This window comes from Sceloporus occidentalis, unplaced genomic scaffold, assembly GCF_023333645.1.
Source record: "Sceloporus occidentalis isolate IW3139 unplaced genomic scaffold, rSceOcc1.0.p SCAF_257, whole genome shotgun sequence".
NCBI classification, from domain to species: domain Eukaryota; kingdom Metazoa; phylum Chordata; class Lepidosauria; order Squamata; family Phrynosomatidae; genus Sceloporus; species Sceloporus occidentalis.
In genome coordinates, this window is record NW_028317237.1 from 444714 (window position 1) to 468945 (window position 24232).

The 24232-nt window shown below is 42.3% G+C and overlaps 1 protein-coding gene across 1 annotated transcript in view; it reads left to right on the top strand.

Moving 5' to 3' along the window:
* The first annotated feature begins 427 nt into the window (after positions 1 to 427).
* LOC149275914 (matrin-3-like) overlaps positions 428 to 24232 on the top strand; it is a 45394-nt gene continuing 21589 nt past the window's right edge. The window contains exons 1-11 of the mRNA XM_089504143.1: positions 428 to 1294; positions 2902 to 2963; positions 13571 to 13606; positions 15687 to 15689; positions 15972 to 16096; positions 17750 to 17796; positions 18481 to 18606; positions 20862 to 20987; positions 21258 to 21425; positions 21663 to 21794; positions 23700 to 23743. Coding sequence (XP_089360269.1) covers positions 428 to 1294; positions 2902 to 2963; positions 13571 to 13606; positions 15687 to 15689; positions 15972 to 16096; positions 17750 to 17796; positions 18481 to 18606; positions 20862 to 20987; positions 21258 to 21425; positions 21663 to 21794; positions 23700 to 23743 — 1736 coding nt within the window. The remainder of the gene's footprint in view (positions 1295 to 2901; positions 2964 to 13570; positions 13607 to 15686; positions 15690 to 15971; positions 16097 to 17749; positions 17797 to 18480; positions 18607 to 20861; positions 20988 to 21257; positions 21426 to 21662; positions 21795 to 23699; positions 23744 to 24232) is intronic.

Sequence of the window (24232 nt, forward strand, 5' to 3'; positions counted from 1 at the left end):
CCCAAATATAGGCCGCACCCCCGCTTTAAATACTTAAAGTGGGGGGAAAAAGTGCGGCCTATATCCTAGCCAATACGGTATATAGTGTGTTTATAATATATATAATTACACACACACTTCAGAGACAACAGGTTTGCACGAACCAGCTGGTAAATTCAAGGAATATTGCTTGCTCGCAGTGCTTTCGATTGGATCAAAATTGTGTTAACCAAAAAATATTTAGCTATGTAAAGACTTTTCACTTGTATTCTGCATTTTTGTACTAAAACTCCTTGTTTTTCTACAGACTTGTGTGGCCTCTTTCTGCTTCAAGAAGAATCTTCAGTAAATGTTTAATTCTTGGCATTACAACGTTCCTTGGTGTAAATACATTTCATAGTGTGGGACATTTTTGATTTTGCATCTGATATTTTGACTTCCAGTCACAATGGCACAAAAGTCCTATCCACATTCGTCTTTAAATAGAGATTTGTCTGGCCATCATAGGCATGATACTTCTGGAGCAGGCATTCTTGCTGCTAATCAGTCCTTATCTATGCCATCTTCTCTTGGAAGACTGAGCCAAGGCTCTGGTCGTCTTGCTAGCTTGATGGATCTTGGAGCAGCGTCTAAGTTAAACATGCAGGGATCTCATAATATGCTGTCGTCCAGTTCCTCTTCCCACAACTTGCCCTCAATATTTAATATTGGTAATAGAGCTGCATCCTCTCTTTCTTCTCAATTTCGAGGAGACTCTGATCAGGCCAGCAAAATTTTGGCCAGCTTTGGCCTTTCCTCCAGGGATTTGGATGAGTTAAGTCGTTATCCTGAGGAAAAGATAACTCCTGAAAATTTACCACAGATTCTTCTACAGCTTAAAAGGAGGCCATCAGAAGAACTTCCTTTATCTTACAGGGAAGGCAGATCCCGAGAAAGAGGACTTGGTGAAGACTGGGAAGATTCTAGACCATACAGGAGAGAGCGTTTTGATGACAATGCATCTGATCTCAACCCAATTGTTGATTATGATCATGGGAATCACTCTCGAGAAACTAGTTTTCGTGAGCGAATAGATTTTGAGAATGACAGATTAAAAGAGCGAGAGCGGTTCAGAGAAGGAAATGTGTTTTCTAAAATCTCATATAGTAAATATGAGTATGACCATTTGGGGTACAGTCGGTCACAAGAAAGAGCTCTTTATGAAAAGACAAGAGGATTGCCATCAAGTAGCAATATTGATGACTACCATGGACTTTTACCAAAAGGTTTCCCTCATGTTTGTACTATTTGTGATATGCAAGCTCATTCAAAGCAGGTGAGTTTGATCCATTCATTAAGGTGTTTTTTTTGTTTTTAACATTTTTACATATAGCTATTCCTGCTGGCTTTTCTATTTCTAATTCGATATCTTAAATGCCCTTTTAATGGTGTATTTGCAAAGTAGACTTTCTCTACTTTGTGTTTGACTCTGTTTAAAAGTAATAGTTCAGTTTGCTTCATCAGAAACTCCTCTGCATCCTCTGATTTGACATGTGAAGGATGCGATAAATGGAAAAATTTAAATGCTCTTGAAGTTTTCCTTTTAGCATCGCAGTTCTTTTTTTCTAGTGGAGTCATCAGATGTAAAGAAGATTGACAGTAGCATTCTAAAGCCTTATGTTTGAGTGTCCCTGCTCATCCCCACCTCTTAGCTTTCACAAATTCATCAAGGCCAGATTAAAGCTGCCACTTTGGTGCCTTGCCTTACCTTGACTCATGTCCATAAATACAGAATGAATAAGTCTAAAAATTGATAGCAATAATGTCCTAAATCAAGAAGTCTTGGGAACTTTTCATCCATTGGTTAATGGAAAGCCCAGCCACTACTCGATAAACCGTAGCAGGACTCTTGGAGATTTCATGTGTTTTTCCTAAAACACCTTTTTTTAACAAATGTTTTACTTTCTGTGTTAACTTGATATTTTGCTGTCTTTATGATCACTTTCTGTCTGGTTGTTACAGACTATACCCCCCCACCTTGTTGGTTTGTTTGCCATTATTTTCAGGGCTCATTCTTCTATATGAAAAGTAAGCTTTCTTTTTCTCTTGGATTTTGCGGTTTCTCCCTAGCATCTACAGTTGCCCCTTTTATTGTATAGTAGTACTTACAAAACTGTAGTGATATCTTGGCCCAATTCAACACACCTTGAAGTACATCTGTGATGCTCCCTGAATTCAGTTTTATAGTTTCTTTAAATAAACCTGTTATAGGGTGTATATTCAACAAAAAAACTTTCTGTGCATATTATGGGAACAGCCATCTTCTTGTTCACATGATTTTGGTGATTATTCTTCCCCCATAAAGCTAACAATTTGTTATACTTTTGTTGGTCCTGACTTCTTAATCTAGGTATGCAAGGATCCTTGTTGCAGGCATGGTTTTATGGGTAATTCTTAGTCTCTGGGTTCTGATCCAGGGATATTCCCTTGCCCAGAATGTTCTCCTGTTCCAGTGATCTTAAGTTTTACCTACCTAATCTTCTAACAATTCTTACCCCAGGAGATGTACGAAAAAATACCATTTTATTTGATAGGTTGGCAGTCTGGATGTATAACTACGGATCAGTCTACCATACCTTAACAGTATTAAAAGTGAAAATGTTGGTTACCACTTTGTCCATTCTTGGCTCCTGCTGCATTGAGAATTTGAGAAGTTATAGGAGACACTTTAATTACTACTTCATTGAATTAACGAAGAATGCCTGAAAGGTGTTGAGGTCGACTTTTGTTCTTGTTTTTGAATCCATGTGCTAGGAAACATTATTTAGATGGTGTGGCATGTAAATTAAAATAGTTTCTTTAGCTGTTGTATAATGTAAAATTTGAGGAAAAAAATTGGCAAGCAGACACTGACTTTATTTTTGTATTTGTTTTATTATTAAGGAGTGGAGTCAGCATATAAATGGACCTACACATAGAAGACGTTGCCAGCTGCTTCTTGAAATGTGAGTGTTTTTTGTATTCTTTGGACAATGTATGTTTGGACACGGGTATAGAAGAGGGGATATATTTAGAAGGGTTGACTTTATTACCTTAACCATTTCGTGACCCTGGGACGTACTATTGCGTCCTATAAAACAGGCCCTAGTATTAAGACCCAGGAGCTTTCTTATAAACTTCTTATGATGTGGTATTCAGCCACTTCCCTACTTGTTGCATCAGACTCTGTCCTCCATTTGTTTCATAAAAAAAAGTGCGACACCTCCTTAATGAGGCCAAGGCCTTGATCCCCCTGCACTGGAATAAGGTCACGCCACCCTCCCTTCGGGAGTGGATTGCGAGGGTTGTTGAGGAACTGATAGCGGGGCACGTGGGTCAAGAGGCACAACACGGAAGGAAATGGTTATACTAGAACCGTTTCGTGGCTGATCTCTCTACACGGGCCAATCCGGTTTAAATTGTTAGTCACCTGAAGGAGTTGGGTTTTCTCACGAGATTTACCAAGTCATGTCTGGCGCTTCATTGTATTTTTATTACTGTCGGGGTTTTTTTGTTTAACCCCTTCAATCCCAGGGGTTTTTGGTACCTCAAAGCCCGGAGCAATTTTTGGGGTATGTCGGTAAAGCGATGATTCTCTTTTCCTGTGAATAGTGTAGGGCTGAAACAACTAATCGATAAAATCGATAATAATTGATGATTAAAATCGTTGTCAACGATTTTCATTATCGATTAGTCGAATAGATTTTTATCGATTTTAAAAAGAGGTTTTTTTTCAGAGCAAATGCTCTGAAAAACTTCTCTCCTTATATAATCCGACCTCAAACAGAGATCGGATTATAACACTAGAATCCAGATTCCCCGCAACGCTGCAGGGGACCTGGATTCCCCCTCACTGTCAGCCGGTGGGTGTCCGTGCAATGTGCACAGACAACTTCCGCCTCCACTTCCATACACCCCTCTGACTCTCTCCCGACTCCCTGGTGTTTTGTGAACCTCCGTTGCTGACAGGCACTTTCACTGCAGCTTCATAGAAGCCTCAGCGTAAGTGAAGGTGAGTAACGGAGGCTGTCTGTGCACATCGTGCAGACCCCCACCGGCTGACAGAGAGCTTTCTTTTGATACCATAGTTGGATGATTAGCTGAAAATTTAGAATGAGAAATTTAGGAAAAACTAGCGTAAATTAGAAAAAAAAAAACTTTTTTTTTTTATATTCCCTCTGAATCCTCACAAAATTAGGTAAAGTGATGGAAAATCCCCTCCAGGACACCTGAATTGATAAACTTGATTTCAGAAATACCTAATTCTTATAGATTTTCCACCCAGCACCAGGGAACATACTATAAGGTGTACATTTTTTGTATAATTTTGATGCTTATGGCTTAACGGGTTTGGGGGTTGTGAATGTGGGCAGGAGGGTTATAATGGCTAGATGTTACGCTAGGGCAATGGGATGTAAGCTTTTTTATTTTTTTTTATATATTTTCACATTTTTTATTTTTTTGTATTCATAATTTTTTTTTTTTTACACAAAAATGGTTAGAGGTCCTGTTATGGACTTCCTGAACATGCCAGTGATGTCACAGCTCACATAATTTTTTTAGTATTTATATTAATGATTTTTTTTACTATTTTTTTTTTTAATGAATTAACGGGGTTTTTTTTCCTTCACTGTTTCAGGACGGGAGTGAGAGACATGGTTTCTCACTCCCCTCCCCGCAATCCCCCTGCACCGATCACACTGTGATCTCTATGCAGACCCTCACAGACGTGCATAGAGATCGCAGCGTCTGTGTCTCATCGGAGGGCAGGATATCCCCTGCAGGGGATATCCTGTCCTCCGATGGACTTCCGGGTTACGTCAGCAGTGACGCAACCCGGAAGGGAATGCGCGATTGGGCAGTTTGAAATGTAACAGCTTTCCGGCCTTCATGCAGATCGGACAGCAGAAAGCCGGCGATGCCGGCTTCTGCTGTCAGTGGGGAGTCCAGGCTGTCAAACGACAACCTGGTCTCCCGTGAAGCGGCAGGGATGTGTCCCTGATGCTGCACGAAGGGCTGGACGTCCCAGTACGTCCATAGGGGATTAATTATCTTGTTGCTTTCTTTGTTTCATAATTTACTTGTTACCTGTTGTATGTCTATCATGTCCTGCTGTGTCAGGGCTCCCTCTCTCCTTTTTGTGTTTCCTTTCTCCTCCCCCTCCCCCATTTTTATTTGAAAAAAACCCAAAAACCTCAAAACTTTTTGTTTTACGAATAAAATAAAACAGGCCCTAGATCAGCGCTCCAGAAATCTGTTTACCAGGTTGCCATGTTAACTAGCACCTTGGTGCCCACCTTACGTTACTCTGAGAGGCAGCGGTGGACAACTTGCACGCAATGCAGACAGGACTGAGGAAACTGTATTTTGCACACTATATATACAGATATATGTATGTGTATATCTACATTTGTGTCTGTGTGATATAGAAGAATGGAGAGAGATAGTTATCGATCTATCACAGGTCAGCACTTATTCAATTTTATGACACAGCAGAATATATACTCACTGGCCACTTCATTAGGTACACCTTGCTAGTACTGGGTTTGACCCCCTGCTGCCTTTAGAACTGCCTTCATTCTTCGTGACATACTTTATAAAATGTGTTGGAAACATTCCTGTAGATTTTGGTCCATATGGATGTGATGGCATCACGCAGGTGCTGCACATCCATGATGCAAATATCCCATTCCACCACATCCCAAAAGTGGATTTAAATCTTGTGACAGTGAACTCATTGTCATGTTCAAGAAACCAGTTTCACATGATGTGAGCTTTGTGACATTGTGCATTATCCTGCTGGAAGTAGCCATCAGAAGATGGGTACACTGTGGTCATAAAGGGATGGACATGATCAGCAACAATAGCTGCTTTTAAACAATGCTCAGTTGGTACTAAGGGGCCTAAAGCGTGCCAAGAAAATGTGCCCCACACCATTACACCACCACCCTGAACTGTTGATATAAGTCAAGATGAATCTCCTCCCTGTCTCACATCCCTAACCAACTCTTTAATACTCAATTCCCTGCTTAGACCGATTCCCTACTACCGCTTCCACTAACCTTAATGCATCGGACTTTGCCACATACTTCAATAATTAAATTAATCAGAGATGACATATCTGCATATTTGCCACCCATTCACCTCTTCTCCCTTCACTACATTAACTCATTTCTCTGCTGTCACTGAAGAGGATGCACATGCTCTTCTTCTTTCCTCTTGTCCAACCACATGCCCCCTTGATCCGATCCCGTCCCATCTCACCCAATCTTTCATCTACACATGTCCCTACTGTAGCTCATATCTTCAACCTCTCCTTGAAAAAGTCCTCCCTTGACCTCAAATAGGTCTGACTATGAGACTAAGATCCAGATCACCCGCAGCGATGCAGGGGACCTGGATCCTCCTGTGTTATGCACCCCCAACTTACCGGTGCATCTGAGTCCCCGGTGCTTGGTCCGGGCAGCGTGTAGAGCTCTACACGCTGCCCGGACTAAGCACCGGGGACTCGGATGCAGGGGACCTGGATCCTCCTGTGTTATGCGCCCCCCCCCCCCCAACTTACCGGTGCTTCTGAGTCCCCGGTGCTTAGTCCGGGCAGCGTGTAGAGCTCTACGCGATTCGGGTACACCACTTCCGCTTGAGCTCTACACGCTGCCCGGACTAAGCACCGGGGACTCCGAAGCACCGGTAAGTTTGGAGGAGGGGGGGTGTTAAATGGGGGGCATAAAGCATTTCTGGAAGCAGAGTGCTCTGTGAAATGCCTTTTAACCCCCTTAATGCCACTCTGCCTCCAGAAATGCCTTTTAACCCTCTATACGCCACTCAGCCTCCTGAAATGCCTTATACCTCCCTATATGCCACTCTGCCCCATAATATGCCTTTTAACCCCCTAAATGCCAGAGTGGCATATAGGGGTATAAGGCAATTCTGGAGGCAGAGTGGCACATAGGGGGTCAAAAGGCGTATCATGGGGCACAGTGGCATTTAGAGGGTATAAGGCAGTATTGGGGTAGAGTGGCAAGCCTGGGGGCAGATGTGCATAACTGGGGGGCAGGTTGAAAAAAAGGAAATAAAAACAAAATTTTTCTCAATTATAGCTTTTATTAACAAACAATTGTTCACATAGTTTACTTGAATTAACATTTACTGGTAAAACTTTTTTCCTATAGGGTCGTCTTATATTCAGGCTTTTTCTGTTTCATAAATTAATATTCAGATTTTGGGGGGGGTCTTATAATCGAGCAAATACGGTAACTGTTTCTGGATTCCAACTCCCTGCTTGACCCTCTTCAATCTGGTTTTCGCCCTCGACACTCTACTGAGACCGCTCTTACTAAAGTTACTAATGACTTACTCACTGCTAAATCCAAGGGCCACTACTCCATGCTAATCCTACTGGACCTTTCTGCTGCTTTTGAAACTGTGGACCACCCTCTTCTCCTTCAAATGCTTCATGATCTCGTGACACTGCTGTCTCCTGGTCACTTCCTACCTCTCTGATCGTAACTTCAGCGTCTCCGTCTCCAGTAACACTTCCCCCTCCCTCTCTGTTGGGGTACCCCAAGGCTCTGTTCTAGGACCCCTTCTGTTCTCGCTTTACAATTCCTCGCTTGGCAAACTGATCTCATCCTTTGGCTTTCAATACCACCTGTATGCTGATGACACCCAGATCTATCTATCCTCCCCTGATCTCTCTCCCTCTGTCTTAGATTGTGTAACTGCCTTGCATCTGTCTCTACCTGGATGTCGGCACGTTTCTTGAAACTTAACCTCTCCAAAACAAAACTTCTCATCTTCCCTCCCTCCAATGGTAAGGCTCCCCCATCAATTTCCCTCATTGTTAATGGTTCCATCATCTCCCCGTCTACTTATGCACGCTGTCTTGGTGTCACCCTTGACTCCGACCTTTTGTTCACCCCCCACATTCAGTCTGTCTCTAAAAACTGTCGTCTCCATCTTAAAAACATTGCCTGCATCCGTCTGTCCCTAACACAGCACGCCACTGAAGCTCTTGTCCATGCCCTGATTATTTCCCGTCTTGATTACTGTAACTCTGTCTTAGCTGGTCTCCTTCTTAACCGTCTCACCTCTGTACAAGCCACCATGAATGCTGCTGCTAGACTCATCTACCTCTACCATCGCAATACTAACGGCTCTCCCCTCTGTCTCTTCACTGGCTGCCTATGCACTTCGGATTCATTTCAAAATCCTCACTCTTACTGTCAAAGCCCTTCACGGCGGTTCCTCTCCCTACATCTCCTCACTCATCTCCAAATACCATATTTCCCTCTGTATAAGACGCACCTTTTTTAGAAAAATTTGGGGTCTAAAAACTGGGTGCGTCTTATACAGTGGTGGTAGATTTGGATGCATGTGTAGGGGGCACAGGGAGGCTAAAAGTTATCTGCATGTACTGGCTGCCTGAGCATGATAGGAGTGTGATTGCTAACGGCTAGCAGCTAACATCAATCACTCATATCATGCCCAGGCAGCCAGTTCAATAGCTTTATGTAATATATTTGTTTTTTCTTTGTGTGTGTGTGTGTGTGTGTCCCAGTAGATCAGCAGTCTCTGAAATACTCAGACCAGCCATGCCACGTTCAAAGTCACTTAAATCCCCTTTCTTCCCCAACTTCAGGAAGGTGTCTTGAGGACGTCTACATCCCTAAATCCATAGTTGCTGCCATGTGATTGGCTGACTTGCTATTTGTGTTAACAAGCAATTGAACAGGTACACCTGTGTGTATAAGCTTCTTGCTTGAAACCTTTAGATTACATCAGCCAAAAAAGTGTACCTAATGTACCTAATTTTTAGACCTGCTAAGGAACAGATTGTCCTGATATGTAAAACTATAGAATTCAGAGGGCGTACTTTTCTTTCACACTATTCTACAGTGTCCCCTTGGGCAGACCTCCCTGGTGCTCTCGGCAACCAGTGAAGCCATGTGACATCCTGTTGAGCCACTTCAGCTATTCTGACGGCACTTCTGGTCACGCGTACCTCTATGGTACACTGTAGATGCTGTATCCCTGTGCGCAGCTCTACTCCTCTGGAGGAAGCAAGTCATTGGAAGACTGGACTGGAGGTCAAAGAAGATGCATTTTCCCTTGCAATTCCTGGTGGCACACAGAGAGAGATAGCTCTGCCTATCTGGTAAGGCAGGAACAAATAGTTACCCCTTCTCTGGTGTTCCTGCCGTACTCGGGTAGGGACATGTTAGATATTTTTTTTCCTGGAAGTTTATATATTTTTATTTCAGATTTCCAGAGGGGATTCTATCTCTTTGCCAGTAAGTGCTTTAGGGAAAGCACAGGTGCTTACCTGATGAGTGTGAGGTCCTAGGGGGACCCCTAGGTAAACCCAACTCAGTTTTTTGATCCTTAGGAGGGACCCTTTGATTACCTTAAATTCTTCAGCCCTTGGGTGGGTTTACTGGGAGAGACAGTAGGCAAATCAGTTTGGCTGGAGGCATGGAGCCACTTCTGTTGGCCCAGTTCTGCCTGGAATTCTGGTTTGCTGGGAGGTATTTTTGTTGAGGACATGCACTGAAATTGTCTTAAGATGTGCATCTATTGTCCTAAAAACAGGCTGAGAATAGAAGCTTCCAATCACCCTTTTTTCAGGAAGGGGAGGTCCTTGGTGTTGAAGTCACTTCCTGGTAAGGCTTACTTAAGGCAGCTATCTGATTAGTACAATTTTACCTCTATGCTGGTAAAGTTCTGGTTACCTATAGTGCATGTTTTGCCTGGGACAAATGTATAGCCTGTTCCCGTATTATCTTGTGTATTTTTACTACGCTACCCTCAATATACGTGATGTTCTCCTACTCCTGTTCCTTGTTCATTTAAGGATGACAGATAAGGGTGCCGAGTCCCCCATTGAGAAGGAACAGAGCCTTAGGCTACAACTAAAGCTAAGGATCATGTCTGCTCAGTCTGTAAAAAAGACTTTGTCAGCGGTCCGTTTCAGAAGGTATGCTCCTCCTGTACTAAAGCCAAACGGGTCTCTGTGGCAGAGTTTACTTTGTGGTAGAAAGAGCTGCAAGCTACATTTTGGCATTCAACTTTCTATTATGAACCAGCCTGATCCACTGACCTATCCTTCCCACAAGATTCCTGCCTTTAAACACGGTTCATCAGAAACGGGTTCTACATCAATTCAGATCCAATCATTTGAAGAGGAAGGCAGAATTAAAGAGTAATCGTTCTTTTTCCCATGGAAGGAGTAGGTCGCCTTATCTCAGCGGTTAGAACTGCCCTGGAAGAAACTACCACTAGGAAGTCTGACCCCTTTCAGGGACATACATGAACAGCCATGGCGTTTCCTATCCATGATACATCTGATTAGTGGCGTTATCCAGAAGGCTCTTTCCCTTCAGCGCTAAAGACTCAAACTTTTTGGAAGTTCCAAAAGTGGATACCTCCGTGGCTAAGGCTACTCGAAAAACAGCAATTCCATTAGAGGATGCCTCATTTTGAGGAACCCAAGGACAGGAAGGCCTTCTGAGGAAGCCAATTTTATCTCCAGTGGTTCTCTCCAAAAGGAGTGTGCCTCCCAGGTTAAAATGTAATCTCGTTTTGTTACTCGGGTTAGGGGAGAATACAGTTCCTTTCGGAATAAACCCTATCGGTGTCCCAGAGGTCATGCTCAGAGGGGAGAGGAAGGGGCCGGGTAGAGGTGACAACCTCACACGCAGATTCTGCCGCCAAACTTATACCAGTGGTGGGCGGGCTTTGTTTATTTCACCAAAAATAGGCCAAGATTATTTCAGATCCCTGGGTGCTATCTAAAATTTGTGTAGAGAATGCCTTAAGGCTACTGGCTCTCTCATCGCTTTCATTGTCTCAAGTCCTCGGGATTCAGCAAGAAGAGACGGTGTTCAGTTTGTCAACAAATTTCAGCTTTGGGCCCTGTTCCTCAACTAGAGCAATTTCAAGAAGGTCACTCTAGTATTCTTGGTGCCGAAGGCCTCTGGGAAGTACAGGCTGGTCATCTATCTTAAGCATGTCAACCGCTTTATCAGAGACAGCGGGCTTCGAGTGGGGACTCTACCGTAGAGATCGTTTCCAGTGGACAGTTCGAGAATTTCTGGAAAAGGAAGTGTTGGTTCCTGTGCCATTCAATGAGCAAGGAGAAGAATTACATTCCCAGGTTTCCATTGTACCAAAAGACTAAGAGGAAACTTAGCCTTTTGTAACTGCTCTTTGATGCATCTGTTTCAGGATGGAAACTCTGGGAATGCAGTTTCCATTTGCTTACATGGCATCTGTTTCAGATGGTTACATTAATTTACCCAGAACACCAAAGTTTCCTAAGGATGGCTGCTCTAGGACATAATGAAATGTTTAGTTTACGGCGCTGCTGTTGGCTGGTCAACATACAGAAGTCTTCTCTAGATCCTCCTCGGAAGCAAGAATCCTGTGACGCCCGGAAAGTGTCTTTAGGACTACTTTTGGAGAAAACTAGCTCAGCTGGATGCTCAGTCCTTTCCTAATGAGAACTTTGTTCTGCTTTCAAGAGTGGTAAAATCCCTCATGGAGATGGTGGCTGAAGTGCAAGAACCTATCACCATTTCTATCTCGACTGGTTATGGAGCTCATTTAGGTTTCTTAAGGTAATTGGTCTGGTCCAGGCCACCTTCTTCCATTTTTCTGTGGTCCAGTTCTTATGCTCACGTGCCCATAGTAGGTGCTTTCGACAGTGGACGGGGTTTAGGATGGGCACCCTAACTGATCTGTGGCTACGCAGCTCCGTACGCAACAAACAGCCTTGCACTGTTATGACACCTTTCTATCGGAACCAGTATACACTTTTTTAGTAACTTGAGATAAAGTTACCTTGTCTGTTGGATTTGACCGTACGGACTAGCCTTGCTGCAATTCCATCCTCCCCGCCCCTGTTGTCTATTCGCCACTTTTCCTTCCTTGGACCACTCTTGGTACTGGCCACTACGGACTGGAAACAGACCACAAGAGCTGCAGTTACAGAGAACCTCAGTCTTGCCCGTTTTTCCTGCTTCTAACACATCAACTTTGCCATGATAAGGTTATCAGTGTTTACATCACACTGATCAGCCATAACATGACCACTGACAGGTATCTCCTTTTTCTGACCTGTTATTTTTCCCCTTTTACCTCATCTCTTACCTTGCTGAGAAACCCTATCTTTTCCTTAATCCACTAATGTGGAGAGCACTGGCATATGACATCATATGCCGGCATACTCACAATGGAGCAGCGAGACTGAGGTCTGAACAGGCCTGTGCTTTTACTTTGGGCTGGTCGGAGGAAGCTCTATGATTTTCTGAACTGGCCCTACTCTCTCAGTGGATGTATCTGGGGGTGGCCACATGTAGTCTTGTGCTATAGGCTGGCTCCTGCTTGGCCTATCTAAAGCACCAGTCCTGCATGTGTGTAGATTCGTACCCAAAGTTACTTTTCTTGCATGTTTGTCAGGCTCTTGTTTATCTGGGGGAAATGAGTGTTGTTTGTGCGCTTCCTAGGAGAAATAAAATAGAAGGACCCGTTACCTGCCCACCTTCGCTAAACAGACAGGGATTCTGTCACCTCAGTGTCCGTTTTTCCATGTCATGGGGGAAGCTTGCAGTTTTGTAACTTAAGTTGAAACTCCTTTTACCTTTTTGTCTTTTTTTATTTTTTTATTTTTTTTCCAGCTCATTTCTCAAGGTTCAACATTTGTATTTTTACAGTCCCCATTGACTGGAGCACTGTTTTCATTCCCAGTGGTACATATTCCCTGTTTGTGTGTGTGGCCTGATCGCTAGCATAACTGTTCATTTTTGTGAGTGGCGCGAACAGCTTGCTATTTACTACAAACTGAGTAAGTGAACCATCAGTTGGGACAGACATTATGGCTTTTGATCCTTTTGTCACTACCTTGTGGAATTGTCTGTGTACATATTGTGGAACCCAAGGCTTCCACAATTCTATGGCATGTTCTTGGAAGATAACATTGTCCCCACAACATTTTCCTACCTGCAGCTATTTTAACTGTTTTATTCTATTGCAGGCACGCTATACGGCTACTATTAGTTTTGCTTCTAGGAAAGGCACATTCTATTGGGCAGTTCTCATGGCTACTAAACGTTTCCATTCAGAAGAGAAATTACACTTGCATTTGTAGTGTGTGATCTTTCCTTTGAAAACCATACCCAGTCATGTAGCCTTAAATCGGCAAACAAAATGCATGAAGAAATTCTTTGTAAACCTGTTCACTCAAGGTTTACTCCTCTAATGTATTCAGATGGGAAGCTACCTTCTGCAGTTGGATCCTCTGCCCTCAGGTCATCCGTTTTACAGGGGTACAAGATATACATTAGTCAAAATCACTTCCGACTCTTTATCCTTATCTCGCTTCCTTCTAAGACTTGACCTGTACGGACGGGAATAGACTAGATTGTCAAATTGGTGTTTATTCGCCTGTTGTGTTTCTATTGCCTTTTTTTATACCGCTTTTCTCGTACATTTTTCTGCAAATATTCATATGCAGAATTGTTTATTTTCATGCTTGTGACCCTTTCAATTTAAATGTTTTATATATTTGTTTTAGATATCCAGAATGGAACCCAGATGCTGCTCATGGAATGTAAGTATAATGTGCAGTTATCCAAGTCAGGTTTGTCATAATTGGTTTACCTTGATAAACTGTCAATCTTTGTAGTTTCTTAGGAAGTAGGATAGGTGGCCAGTGATGCATAATGCTTAAAATATACTGAAATGAAGTGTTGCAGGATACTTATCCTAAATATATTCCAGTAGTCTTAAAATACTTATTTCAGCAAAAATACATATGACGCAAAACACACACACTATATGGGAAAAAAACGTATTAGGGCACATCTTATTGTTGCTAGTAATTTTAACCCTGCTAGATTTTTTTGGTATTTTTGGAAGGTGGAAACCTTTTAGATAGAGACCACGTGAAATCACAAAGCGGGGTGACAGGGTGCTAAGGCGCATGGTGAATCGCCGACACTCTCCAAAGCTGGCTCCGAAGCTGAAAAGTTCTAAACTTCCATTGGCATGAATGTGGGCACAGAAACTGTCCGGTGGGAGCTTCATGGAATGAGTTTTCATGCCCAAGCAGCTGCATGCAATCATCAAATCACCAAGTGTCTGAGTCATATAAAGGACACCAGTAGTGGAAATGTATTCTGTATTGTGACAAATCAATCTTCTCTGTTTGGCAGTTTTGAGAGTCAGAAGAAAGTTACCTGCCCTACTTCTGTCTTTGTGGGAACAGTTTGGGGAGGGCCCTTTTCTATTCTAGTATGACTATGCCCCAGTGCACAAAGCAAGATCCATAAAGATGGATGAGTTTGGTGTGGAAGAACTTGACTGACATGCAGAGCCCTGACTCCAGCTCTATTGGGTAACTGGGCAAAAGTCCCCACAGAAACACTCCAAAATCTTGTGGAAAGCCTGGGAAGGAGTCTAGAAGCTGTTATATTAATGTCTATGTATTTTGAATGTGATGTCATATGTCTATATATATTTAGAAAGTCCCTGTTGGTGTAATGGTCAGGTGTCCCAATAATTTTGTCCATAGTGTGTAAATCTTTATTTAATAGTGTATACAGAGTTACAAATCTCAGTTGGAATCACACTCACATTTAATAAAGCCACTAAGGTAATGACCTTAGTAATGACCCCTCTGGCAAGCAAATAAGTCAATGAAGAATACAACTCGGTGAAATCACAAGACAAAAATTTTTTTTTACTGCCCTTCACTTACGCTGAGGCTTCTATGAAGCTGCAGTGTAAGTGCCTGTCAGCAACGGAGGTTCACAAGACACCAGGGAGTCGGGAGAGAGGCAGAGTGGAGTATGGGAGGGGGGGAGAGAGGCAGAGTGGAGTATGGGAGGGGGGATGCGAGGCAGAGTGGAGTATGGGAGGGGGGATGCGAGGCAGAGTGGAGTATGGGAGGGGGGATGCGAGGCAGAGTGGAGTATGGGAGGGGGGGAAGCGAGGCAGAGTGGAGTATGGGAGGGTTATAGTGGTGTATGGGGGGTATAATGAATTTCAGGGTAGCAGAGGGGTGTAATGAATTTAAGGGAGGCAGAATGGCATATCTGGGGGAGTTAGAGTGGTGTATGGGGGGGTATAATGAATATAAGAGTGGCATATCTGGGGGAGGCAGAGTGGTGAATCGGAGTATAATGAATTTCAGGGTGGTGCATTTATGGGGGGGTCTGAGTGGCATATCGGGCTGCACAGTGGCATATAGGGAGGTATAAGGCATAAATGGGGGCAAGTGGCATATTGGAAGTTATAAGGCATATAGGGGTATAAGGCATATCGATATTAGGCATATCAGGGGGGCATAAGACATATCTGGGGGTAAAAGGTATATTAGGGGGCTCAGTTGCATATCACTGGCATATAAGGAGTATAAGGCATATCGGGGGCACAGTGGAATCTCTGGCATATAGGATGTATAAGGCATATATGGGGGAAGAGTGGCAAGCTGGGGGTCAGATGTGCATAACTGGGGGCAGTTTGGTAAATAAAAAAATATAAACAAGGCTTTTTTTCTCATAGTTTTTATTAAATGTGAAAAATAGTTAACATATGAATTAATATTTACTAATAACTTTGTATTAAAACCTAGTTTGAGAAACACTGTGTTTGGGTTCTTGTAGCTTTTATTATGTCAGTAAAATAAGAAGGTGAAGAGAGAGAGGCCATTACAATAAAGAGATGAAAGTGTAAAATGTACGTTTTGCTAGCCACATGGGTGCTCATGTAATCCAAAAGGTGCCAATTCTAACCCTCCATTATATAGATAGTTGCTCTCGTACGGCGATATAATTGCAAGTAATGAAACAGAATTGAGACAATCGGTAGTGTTTCAGTAGCGTCTGTAGTATTGTTCTTAAAGAGCAACTGTAGAGTAATATGTATTGAATGGTTTAAGTCTTAATGCTATACTATTTACTTAATATTTTTAGGGGTGATTCATTTATGCTTCAACAATCCACCAACCCCGCACCCGGTATTTTGGGTCCACCACCACCACCGTTCCATATCGGAAGTGGTCCTGATGGAGGTCGTGGAAGTAACAGAGGAAACCTCAGTAAGTAAATTTTAACCCCTTAAAGACTTAATGGTTAACAATACTATAGCTGTCATGGGCACACCCTACTCCAAGCGTGTATGTGACTTGGTTCGGGTGGTAAAAGGGTTAAAACTCCGTCTGTCCTAGACCAGAAATAGTGATACCTCCCCCTCCTTTAAAACCACCCATGCTTAATTATGATATAACGCTGCCACCACCAATGCGATTTATAAATGGGCTGCCTTTGGTTCCTAGACAAAGACTAAAAACACACAAAGTACAGTATCTGTGAATCTTTTTTTTTTTTTTTTTTACCAGACAAAGGAAGAACTTAAAGGAATAGTTAAGAACAAAAAATTAGTCCTGAAATGCGTTATACTCCTAAATGCCACTTTGGCATTTAGGGGGTTAAAAGGCATATTATGGGGCAGAGTGGTATATAGGGAGGTATAAGGCATTTCGGGAGGCAGAGTGGTGTGTAGAGGGTTAAAAGGCATATCTGGAGGGAGTGGTGTTAAGGTGGTTAAAAAGCATATCATAGAGCACTCTGCCTACCGAAATCACACACACACACACACACACACTTACTTACCGGTGCTTTGGACTCCCTGGTGTGTAGTCGGGGCAGTGGGTAGCAGCGGGGGGTTGTCTGTGTCCATCTCACATACACCCTCTGACTGTCAGAGATAATTCCCCCCAGCAGTGTGGGGAACTCTCCTCTCTGACAGTCGGGGAAGGTCTGCGCGATGGACTAACCGCACCTCCCTCCGGCTGCAGCGGAAGTTGCCTACGCGAATCGCGTAGATGTCTACCCACTGCCCTGACTACACACCAGGGAGTCAGAAGCACCAGCAGCTGAGGTTACCAGACAGGAGGATCCAGGTCCCCCGCAGCGCTGCGGGGGGATCTGGATCTTAGTCTCATAGGTCTTGATTATAACATGACCCAGATTATAAAACGAGGGTTATTTTTCAGAGCAAAACCTTGTCTTCTAATCGAGCAAATACGGGATATTTTTTTTTCATAAAGGGCAACGCAGGGGGCCCTTTCTGCCATCTCTATCCTTTCAATATAACACATTTCCCAGTATAGCAAAACTCTAGTTTAAAGTTTCTTCCAACCCTCTAACCATTTTCTCCCTCATCATTGAGGTGCAATCTGTCATTGCTATAGTCTGTAGCAGACTGCTAGGTTTGCCTAGTTATCTTAAAACCTAAATCCCTCCTTTACTGCTTTTGCAGCCATGCATTAATCTCTCTCAGCTCTCGTTGCCTCCCTAGTGTAGCGCATGGTACTGGTAATATCCTTGAACATGAGAATTTTTCCCTAAATGTGTCATCTAGTGCCATAAAATCTTCGACTCACCTGTCATTGACTGTAAATCTAACCATCTGATATTTTGTAGCCTAAAGTCAGTGAGCTAAAATTAAATGTTCTGAAAAGTTGCACTATGCTTTTTTTTTTTCAGATCTATTTCAACAGCGAACCCAAGACTCAAACTTTTTAGTACAGCATCCCCACCTTTTTTCTATGTAATATAATCTGCTTGTATTTGTACCAATGTTCAGGGTCTTGGGCCTGAATCATTGTGTGGACATTTGTACAGTTATCCTGCAAATATTTTTTTTCTATGACAAACTGGCGCATTTTATAGTTTTTACACTTTTGCAGGGAATGAAGAGGTGTGCAGATCAAGACACCTTCAGAAAAGCAAACAGGTTTGTACAGTTTTATGAATTGTTACTCAGGTGATAAAAATGCATTAATATATACTTGATGAGTTTTGAGCATTAATTAACACTCAGGTCTTAAATTTGTGTACTATATAACATACAGAGAATCTAAGACCACGCTCCCATAAATTCATTAAGTATCGACAAAAATGGTAATTTTGCGTAGTTTAACTTACCTACCATGGTGCTGTGAAATATGTTTACATGTGCTGGTATGTAGAGGTTGTGAAAACCTGCACTGCTTCAATAATGTGACGATCAATAAATACTTAAGTGTTTGTGACAAGAAGTCTTGTATATCACTTAATACTCGTATGGATGTACTATTACATCCACAAAAGGCCTGGATTCTGTGATAGTAGCACTCTACATGGCCTCCAGTATACCACCTCTGTTTTCATACCTGTTCATGTCACCATATCACAAAAAAAATGTGCCCCAATACCCTATGTAGTGGAGAATTAAAGAAAAAAAACTTCACTACCCCCGAACCCCCCCAACCCTAGAAGTACTTAAACTGGACATAACAAGTAGAGCATAACAGTGTTGACCTACAGAATGAAAATGCAAGGAGGGTCTTTCTAAACAAGTTTATATACTGTAAAAACTAATGCATGTTTGGTTTTCCATAGCACAACTTGGTGTTTTTTCCCATTGATTTTTGTTCAGGAAAACAGTAGAGTTGTTCACATAATGGACTTCCAGAGGGGAAAAAACTTAAGAAGTCAGCTGCTACAGCTTGTAGAGCCTTTCGGAGTGATTACAAACCACCTTATTTTGAATAAAATAAATGAGGTATGTGTCACTGTCGTTTGTGTATTTTGTATGCATTGACCTGTTTAAACACCACACTGAGCTCATTCTTTGCAGTATGATCCTTTATGGCAGTGCTAATGCAGTCCATAGACTTGATCAATAAAGGGGAGAGTTGTGGTTTAACCCCTTCAATCCCAGGGGTTTTTGGTACCTCAAGTCCATGAGCAATTTTGCTTAATTTGCACTATGTCGGTTCAGCGATTATCTCTTCCTGTGAATAGTGTACCCATGTAAACTATATATAGTTGTTTTTTTTTTTCAAGGACAGAGCTTTCTTTTGATACCGTAGTTGGATGATTAGCTGAGAAATGTAGTAAAAGCTAGTGAAAATTTGAACACCTAATTTTTTTTTTTAAATTGTCCCTCTGAATCCTCACAAAATTGGGTAAAGTAATGGAAAATCCCCTCCAAGTTTATCAATTCAGGTGTCCTAATTTCAGAAATACTTAATTTATATAGATTTTTCCATACTTTCCCAGCACTTATAGTGCCTCTTTCACTATTCATTATGAGGGGCCAACAGTTTACTGGAAAGTCAAGAAGCAAAAACACTAATCTGCTATAAATGTGGGTACTTCCATTATGTTCCTCGGAAGGAAGAAGCAATTTCCCGGCTTGGGGGGGGGTCGGGGGTTTAACCACTAGTTTCCTGCGGGCTGGTGTTTAGGCCTTATTGCTTCTGGTTCGATACGTTTTCGGCGTTCTAAACACTATTACCAATGAGTCTTACCAGTTTGATATGTTAAGTGGGAAATCCAGCCAGTATGTTTTGTTTATTATGCACCTTATTAAGCATTTCATTGTGTTCTGATGGTTAACGACACCCAGCCTGTTGCAGGTTTTTTCACCTAAGGAATTTAAGCCTCTCTCTACACCCTTGTGTGTGTGCGCTGTGTAGGCTTGCGAAGATGTCTGCTCCTATTGTTCCTGATAAACAGACTGAGGAGAAGCCTAAGAAGGCTTTAGCCAAAGCTAAACATCTTTCATGTACAGGTTGTGGCAAACCCCTCCATAATACTACTAAGCTAAGTTGTGCCTGCCCCACACAACAAAGATCTAGCAGCCAAAGCACCTAGAGAAGCTCTTAAGAATATTTCAGCCATCAGACGGTGGTCGCCTTTTTTGTGTGATGCCTCTCTAGAGCGTATTTGTATATGTGCCAGCGCATCTGCCTTATCTGCGGCAGCCAGGAATGCGCTATGGCTTTGTGGTTGGAGGGCAAACATGGCCTCAATCACATCTGCTTAGACTACCCTTTCCTGGGAAAGTGCTCTTTATAGCTGAGCTTGAGGCCCCACTTGAGGAAGAAAAAAAAAAACCACAAGGGACAAGCATTGGTTGCCCCAAAAGAGACCAGTGACCAGAGTTCCAGCATAGACAAGGTGAATAAAGAAGATTTGACAGGACATATGACTGGCACCCTAGGAGATCCACCAGAGAATAACATTCTCGGGGCAGCACTTTCAGAGGAAGAGGGAGATGAGACTAGTTCCTCTTCCCCAAACCCTCTGCATGACACCAGACAGATGATGAGAGGACGATTAAGGGCATTCAGTGATTGTGGCATTTACGCAAGATGTATGGACAAACAGTGTTGTATCCAGGATATTCCCTTGAAATTCAGAGAACAGCCTCCCACTTGCCTGCAGATCCAGTACAAAGAAAATATCTTGTTGCAGGTGATTGTCTTTCCAGAGAGACAGACTATCATCTGTTGGTTCCAGGTGCCCAAGAGGGAGTAGGCTTCTTCACCAGTATTTGCGATCCCCCAAAGCCGGGGGTGGGGCACAGTTATTCAGACTCATTGTGGACTATTTCCACTTGCAGAGACAGCATTTTCAAATATATGGGAACTATCAAGTCTACACTGGGAGACTTTATGGTGACCATTGACTTAAAGGACACATACCTTTATGCCATTTCCTCAGATTCATGGCTCCTTCACCTCCCGTTTCAAGCTCAACCTTTTGGCCTGGCATCTGCTCCCAGAGTCTTCACAAAGATACAGAAAAGTGGAAGCTGTTATAGCTGCATAAGGGGGTGCAACATGGTTTTGGAATAGAATATCCAACATATAGATGTGATGGTCGGGTTTCTACATACTTTTTGGTCATGTAGTGTGTGCGTATATGTATAAAGTAAAACGTTTTATACTGAGATTTCCCAAAGGAACTCAATACAGTGTCTTGAATCAATACTAACAAACTTCTTTCCCCCTCTCCTTATTCATTAAGGCCTTTATTGAAATGTCTGCTTCAGATGATGCCTTGGCTGTAGTGGAATATTATAGGAATACTCCAGCTCTTGTACTTGGACATCCAGTCAGAGTCCATTTGTCTCAGAAGTATAAGAGAATCAAGGTGATTGTCGTCCCCCCCCCCCTCATTTTAGCATTACGCGATTTGTGTTTTAAAATGACTTGTGAAAAAGCTTAGTTACCTTTTATATACATATATATGCATAATGCATATAACTTCATTGTTAAACATATTGGTAAGCAACCTGGTACAAATGCTCAAGAAGATGCTATAATGCAGAACAGATGACAGCATTATATAATTAAAATGCTGTTGTGGCTTTGTTTATTTTTTTCACAAATTTATTTTTGAAATGGCTTTTATATTTCTAAGAAACCTGAGGTGAAAACTGAAGAAAAATCTAGCTTCAAACCGGATACTGGTCGAGTGATACATCTAAGCAATTTACCCCATTCTGGTTATTCTGATGGTGCAATTGTCAAGCTAGCAGAGGGGTATGGAAAAGTGAAAACATACATATTGATGAGAATGAAGAACCAGGTAGGTACACAAATCATAGCTGTCTCTCCACTATTGTACATTAGTTTTAGCTTTAACTTATCTGTCACTAAATTTTAGGACAGCCAACTTCTGTAACTACTTGCTACCATGTAAAGGTTTTAATGATTTTATATATATTACTTGGGTTCTGCGTGGAATCTACTTAAATGTTAAAGATATATATTACTTTGTGGTAGAGGTAAATGTATTTTCATTTGGTTTTTACCTGCTGCATAGGCATTTATTGAAATGGAGAAGGCGGAAGATGCGCATACAATGGTTGATCACTGTCAAAAAAACCCCCTTTGGTTTCAGGGAAAAGGCATAAAGGTAGACCTTTCTGAAAAATACAAGAAACTGGTTCTAAGGGTAAGTGTTGTAGTGTAAGCATATAAATTACTTATGCCAATGGTTTTTTGTTGTTGCATTTGTTTGATCTAAAATGTCTGTGCATTTGGAGTCGTACAAATTGCAAACTTACTGAATTTTGGCAAGTTTGCTGATTCGTACAAGGCAAGTCCCTTACCAAACAGGTGAAAACAAATCAAAAGGACTCCTGGAACAGGTGATCTGACAAGATGGAACATCTCTGTTTTGTTGAACATTCCCTGTCCTGTAATTGGCCAACAAAAGGACGAATCTCCCACATGGAATAAAAAAATATTCATCTCCTTACAGAGTAGACTCCTTCAAGGAACATATGAATAAGATTTGATTTGTAATCTTGTGCCTCTTCACTGCTACCGTATTTTCTCGATTATAAGACCAGGCTTTTTTTCAGAGCAAATAATCGGGGTTGTCTTATAATCAGACTTCAAATAGGTCTGACTATGAGACTAAGATCCAGATCCCCAGCAGCGCTACAGGGGACCTGGATCCTCCTGACCCCCCCCCTTTACTGGTGCTTCTGAGTACCCGGTGTGTAGCCGGGGGAGTGTGTAGACGTCTACGCGGTTTGTGTAGACAAATTCCACTGCGGTTAGCAGCGGGGGTTGTCTGCGTCCATCGCCCAGACCTTCCCCGGCTGTCAGAGATCAGAGTTCCCCTCACCGGGGAATTCTCTCTGACAGCCGGGGAAAGTCTGCGTGATGGACGCAGACAACCCCCGCTGCTAACAGCACCTCCTTCCGGCTGCAGCGCTGCCCGGACAACACACCTGGAGTCAAAAACACCGTTAAGTTTTGTTTTTTTGGGGGGGGGGGGGCGGCGGTGTTAAATGGGGGGGCATAAGGCATTTCTGTAGGCAGAGTGCTGTATGATATGCCTTTTAATCCCCTTAATGCCACTCTGCCTCCAGAAATGCCTTATACCTCCATATATGCCACTCTGCCCCATAATATGCCTTTTAACCCCCTTAATGCCAGTGGCATATAGGTGTTTAAGACATTTGTGGAGGCACAGTGGCACATAGGGTGTCAAAAGGCATATCATGGGGCACAGTGGCATATAGGAGGTTTAAGGCATTTATGGGGCAGAGTGACAAGCCTGGGGGCAGATGTGCATAACTGGGTGCAGGTTGGAAATGTTTGAGTCCGGTGATAAGTTCTTGTAGGTTTGTTAGACTTTTAGATTTAGACAACCAGGTAATCTATTGTGCTCATAGACACTATAATAATGTAGGAGAAAGTTGAGTGACTCCTAAGTGTGTAATAAATATATTAAAATGGTATAAGTAATGGGGCAAACATTTATATGTGATTAGTTGAAATTGTGTCAAATTTCTTTAGCAGCTTAAAAGCACAACCCGCTGCCCAAAATCATATTTCTATTTAATGTCCATAGTCCATTTTGCATACACCCGGATGCATTTCACTTAAAACATGCTTATTAGCTCTCCTTTTGAAGCAGCCAATTGCACGTGTGGTCATAAACCACTAGTGTACAGATGGCATGTACACGGTGGGCTTCTGCTACCCCAGTTTGGTTTCAGTGGGAGCTCAGTTTCCTTTAAGTGGACTTTGGGGTTGTACTGAACACATGCAAGAGGTGTACTAAAATACCCTTCAGAAGGGCAACTGGGACAGGTATTCCAACTTGCAGGCAGTAAAACATTCACATAGGTATATATATTTTAAAATATACCATAAATGTTTAAATTTCCAGTATTGTGTATAATAGTGGTTTGGGGTATGTGTGACTGCTTCATGATGTCTGGAAATTACTGGAAAGGACCTTTTCTTGATTGCCCATTATGTCCAGCTTGTCTGATTTTTACGATGTGTTTATTCAAAAATAAAACCTCTTGTAACACATTTAATGGCTTTTTCCTGTTAGATTCCAAACAAGGCAATTGAACAACTTCAAAAAGAAAAAAACAGGTAAGCCCACTGCAGATATTTAATTCACCTCAAATGGTCAACATTAATCACTGCAAAGACAGCTGAATTTTCCTTGTTTAAGTTGCTTTTGTAAATAAAATAACTTAAGTTGTTGGGAACTTGTTTAAAGTAAAACACTATTGTATACATTCTCATGAAAACTGGTCTTTGGGTTTCACTCTCAACCCTAGTTGGTGCAAGTGGGTTGTATCATTTTTGTCTCTGGATGAAGGAATAAATCATTCCTCCTCCTACTGTTGGTACAACACCTACCTACTGAGGAAGTGCAGTCTTTATTCTTTCTCGAAGTTGGCTTAAACTGACCCTGTAGATATCCCCTTCTAAATTAGCCCCCTTTGCCACATTTGGCAGATTCTCTGCAGGTCAAGACCACCTCCTGCCTTGGAGGGTTAGTGGATCTCCTACCAGTCTTTCAGCCCCTAAAGTGAGGTTTTTTTTTTTAACTCATTGGTGACAGGCATTTTTTTG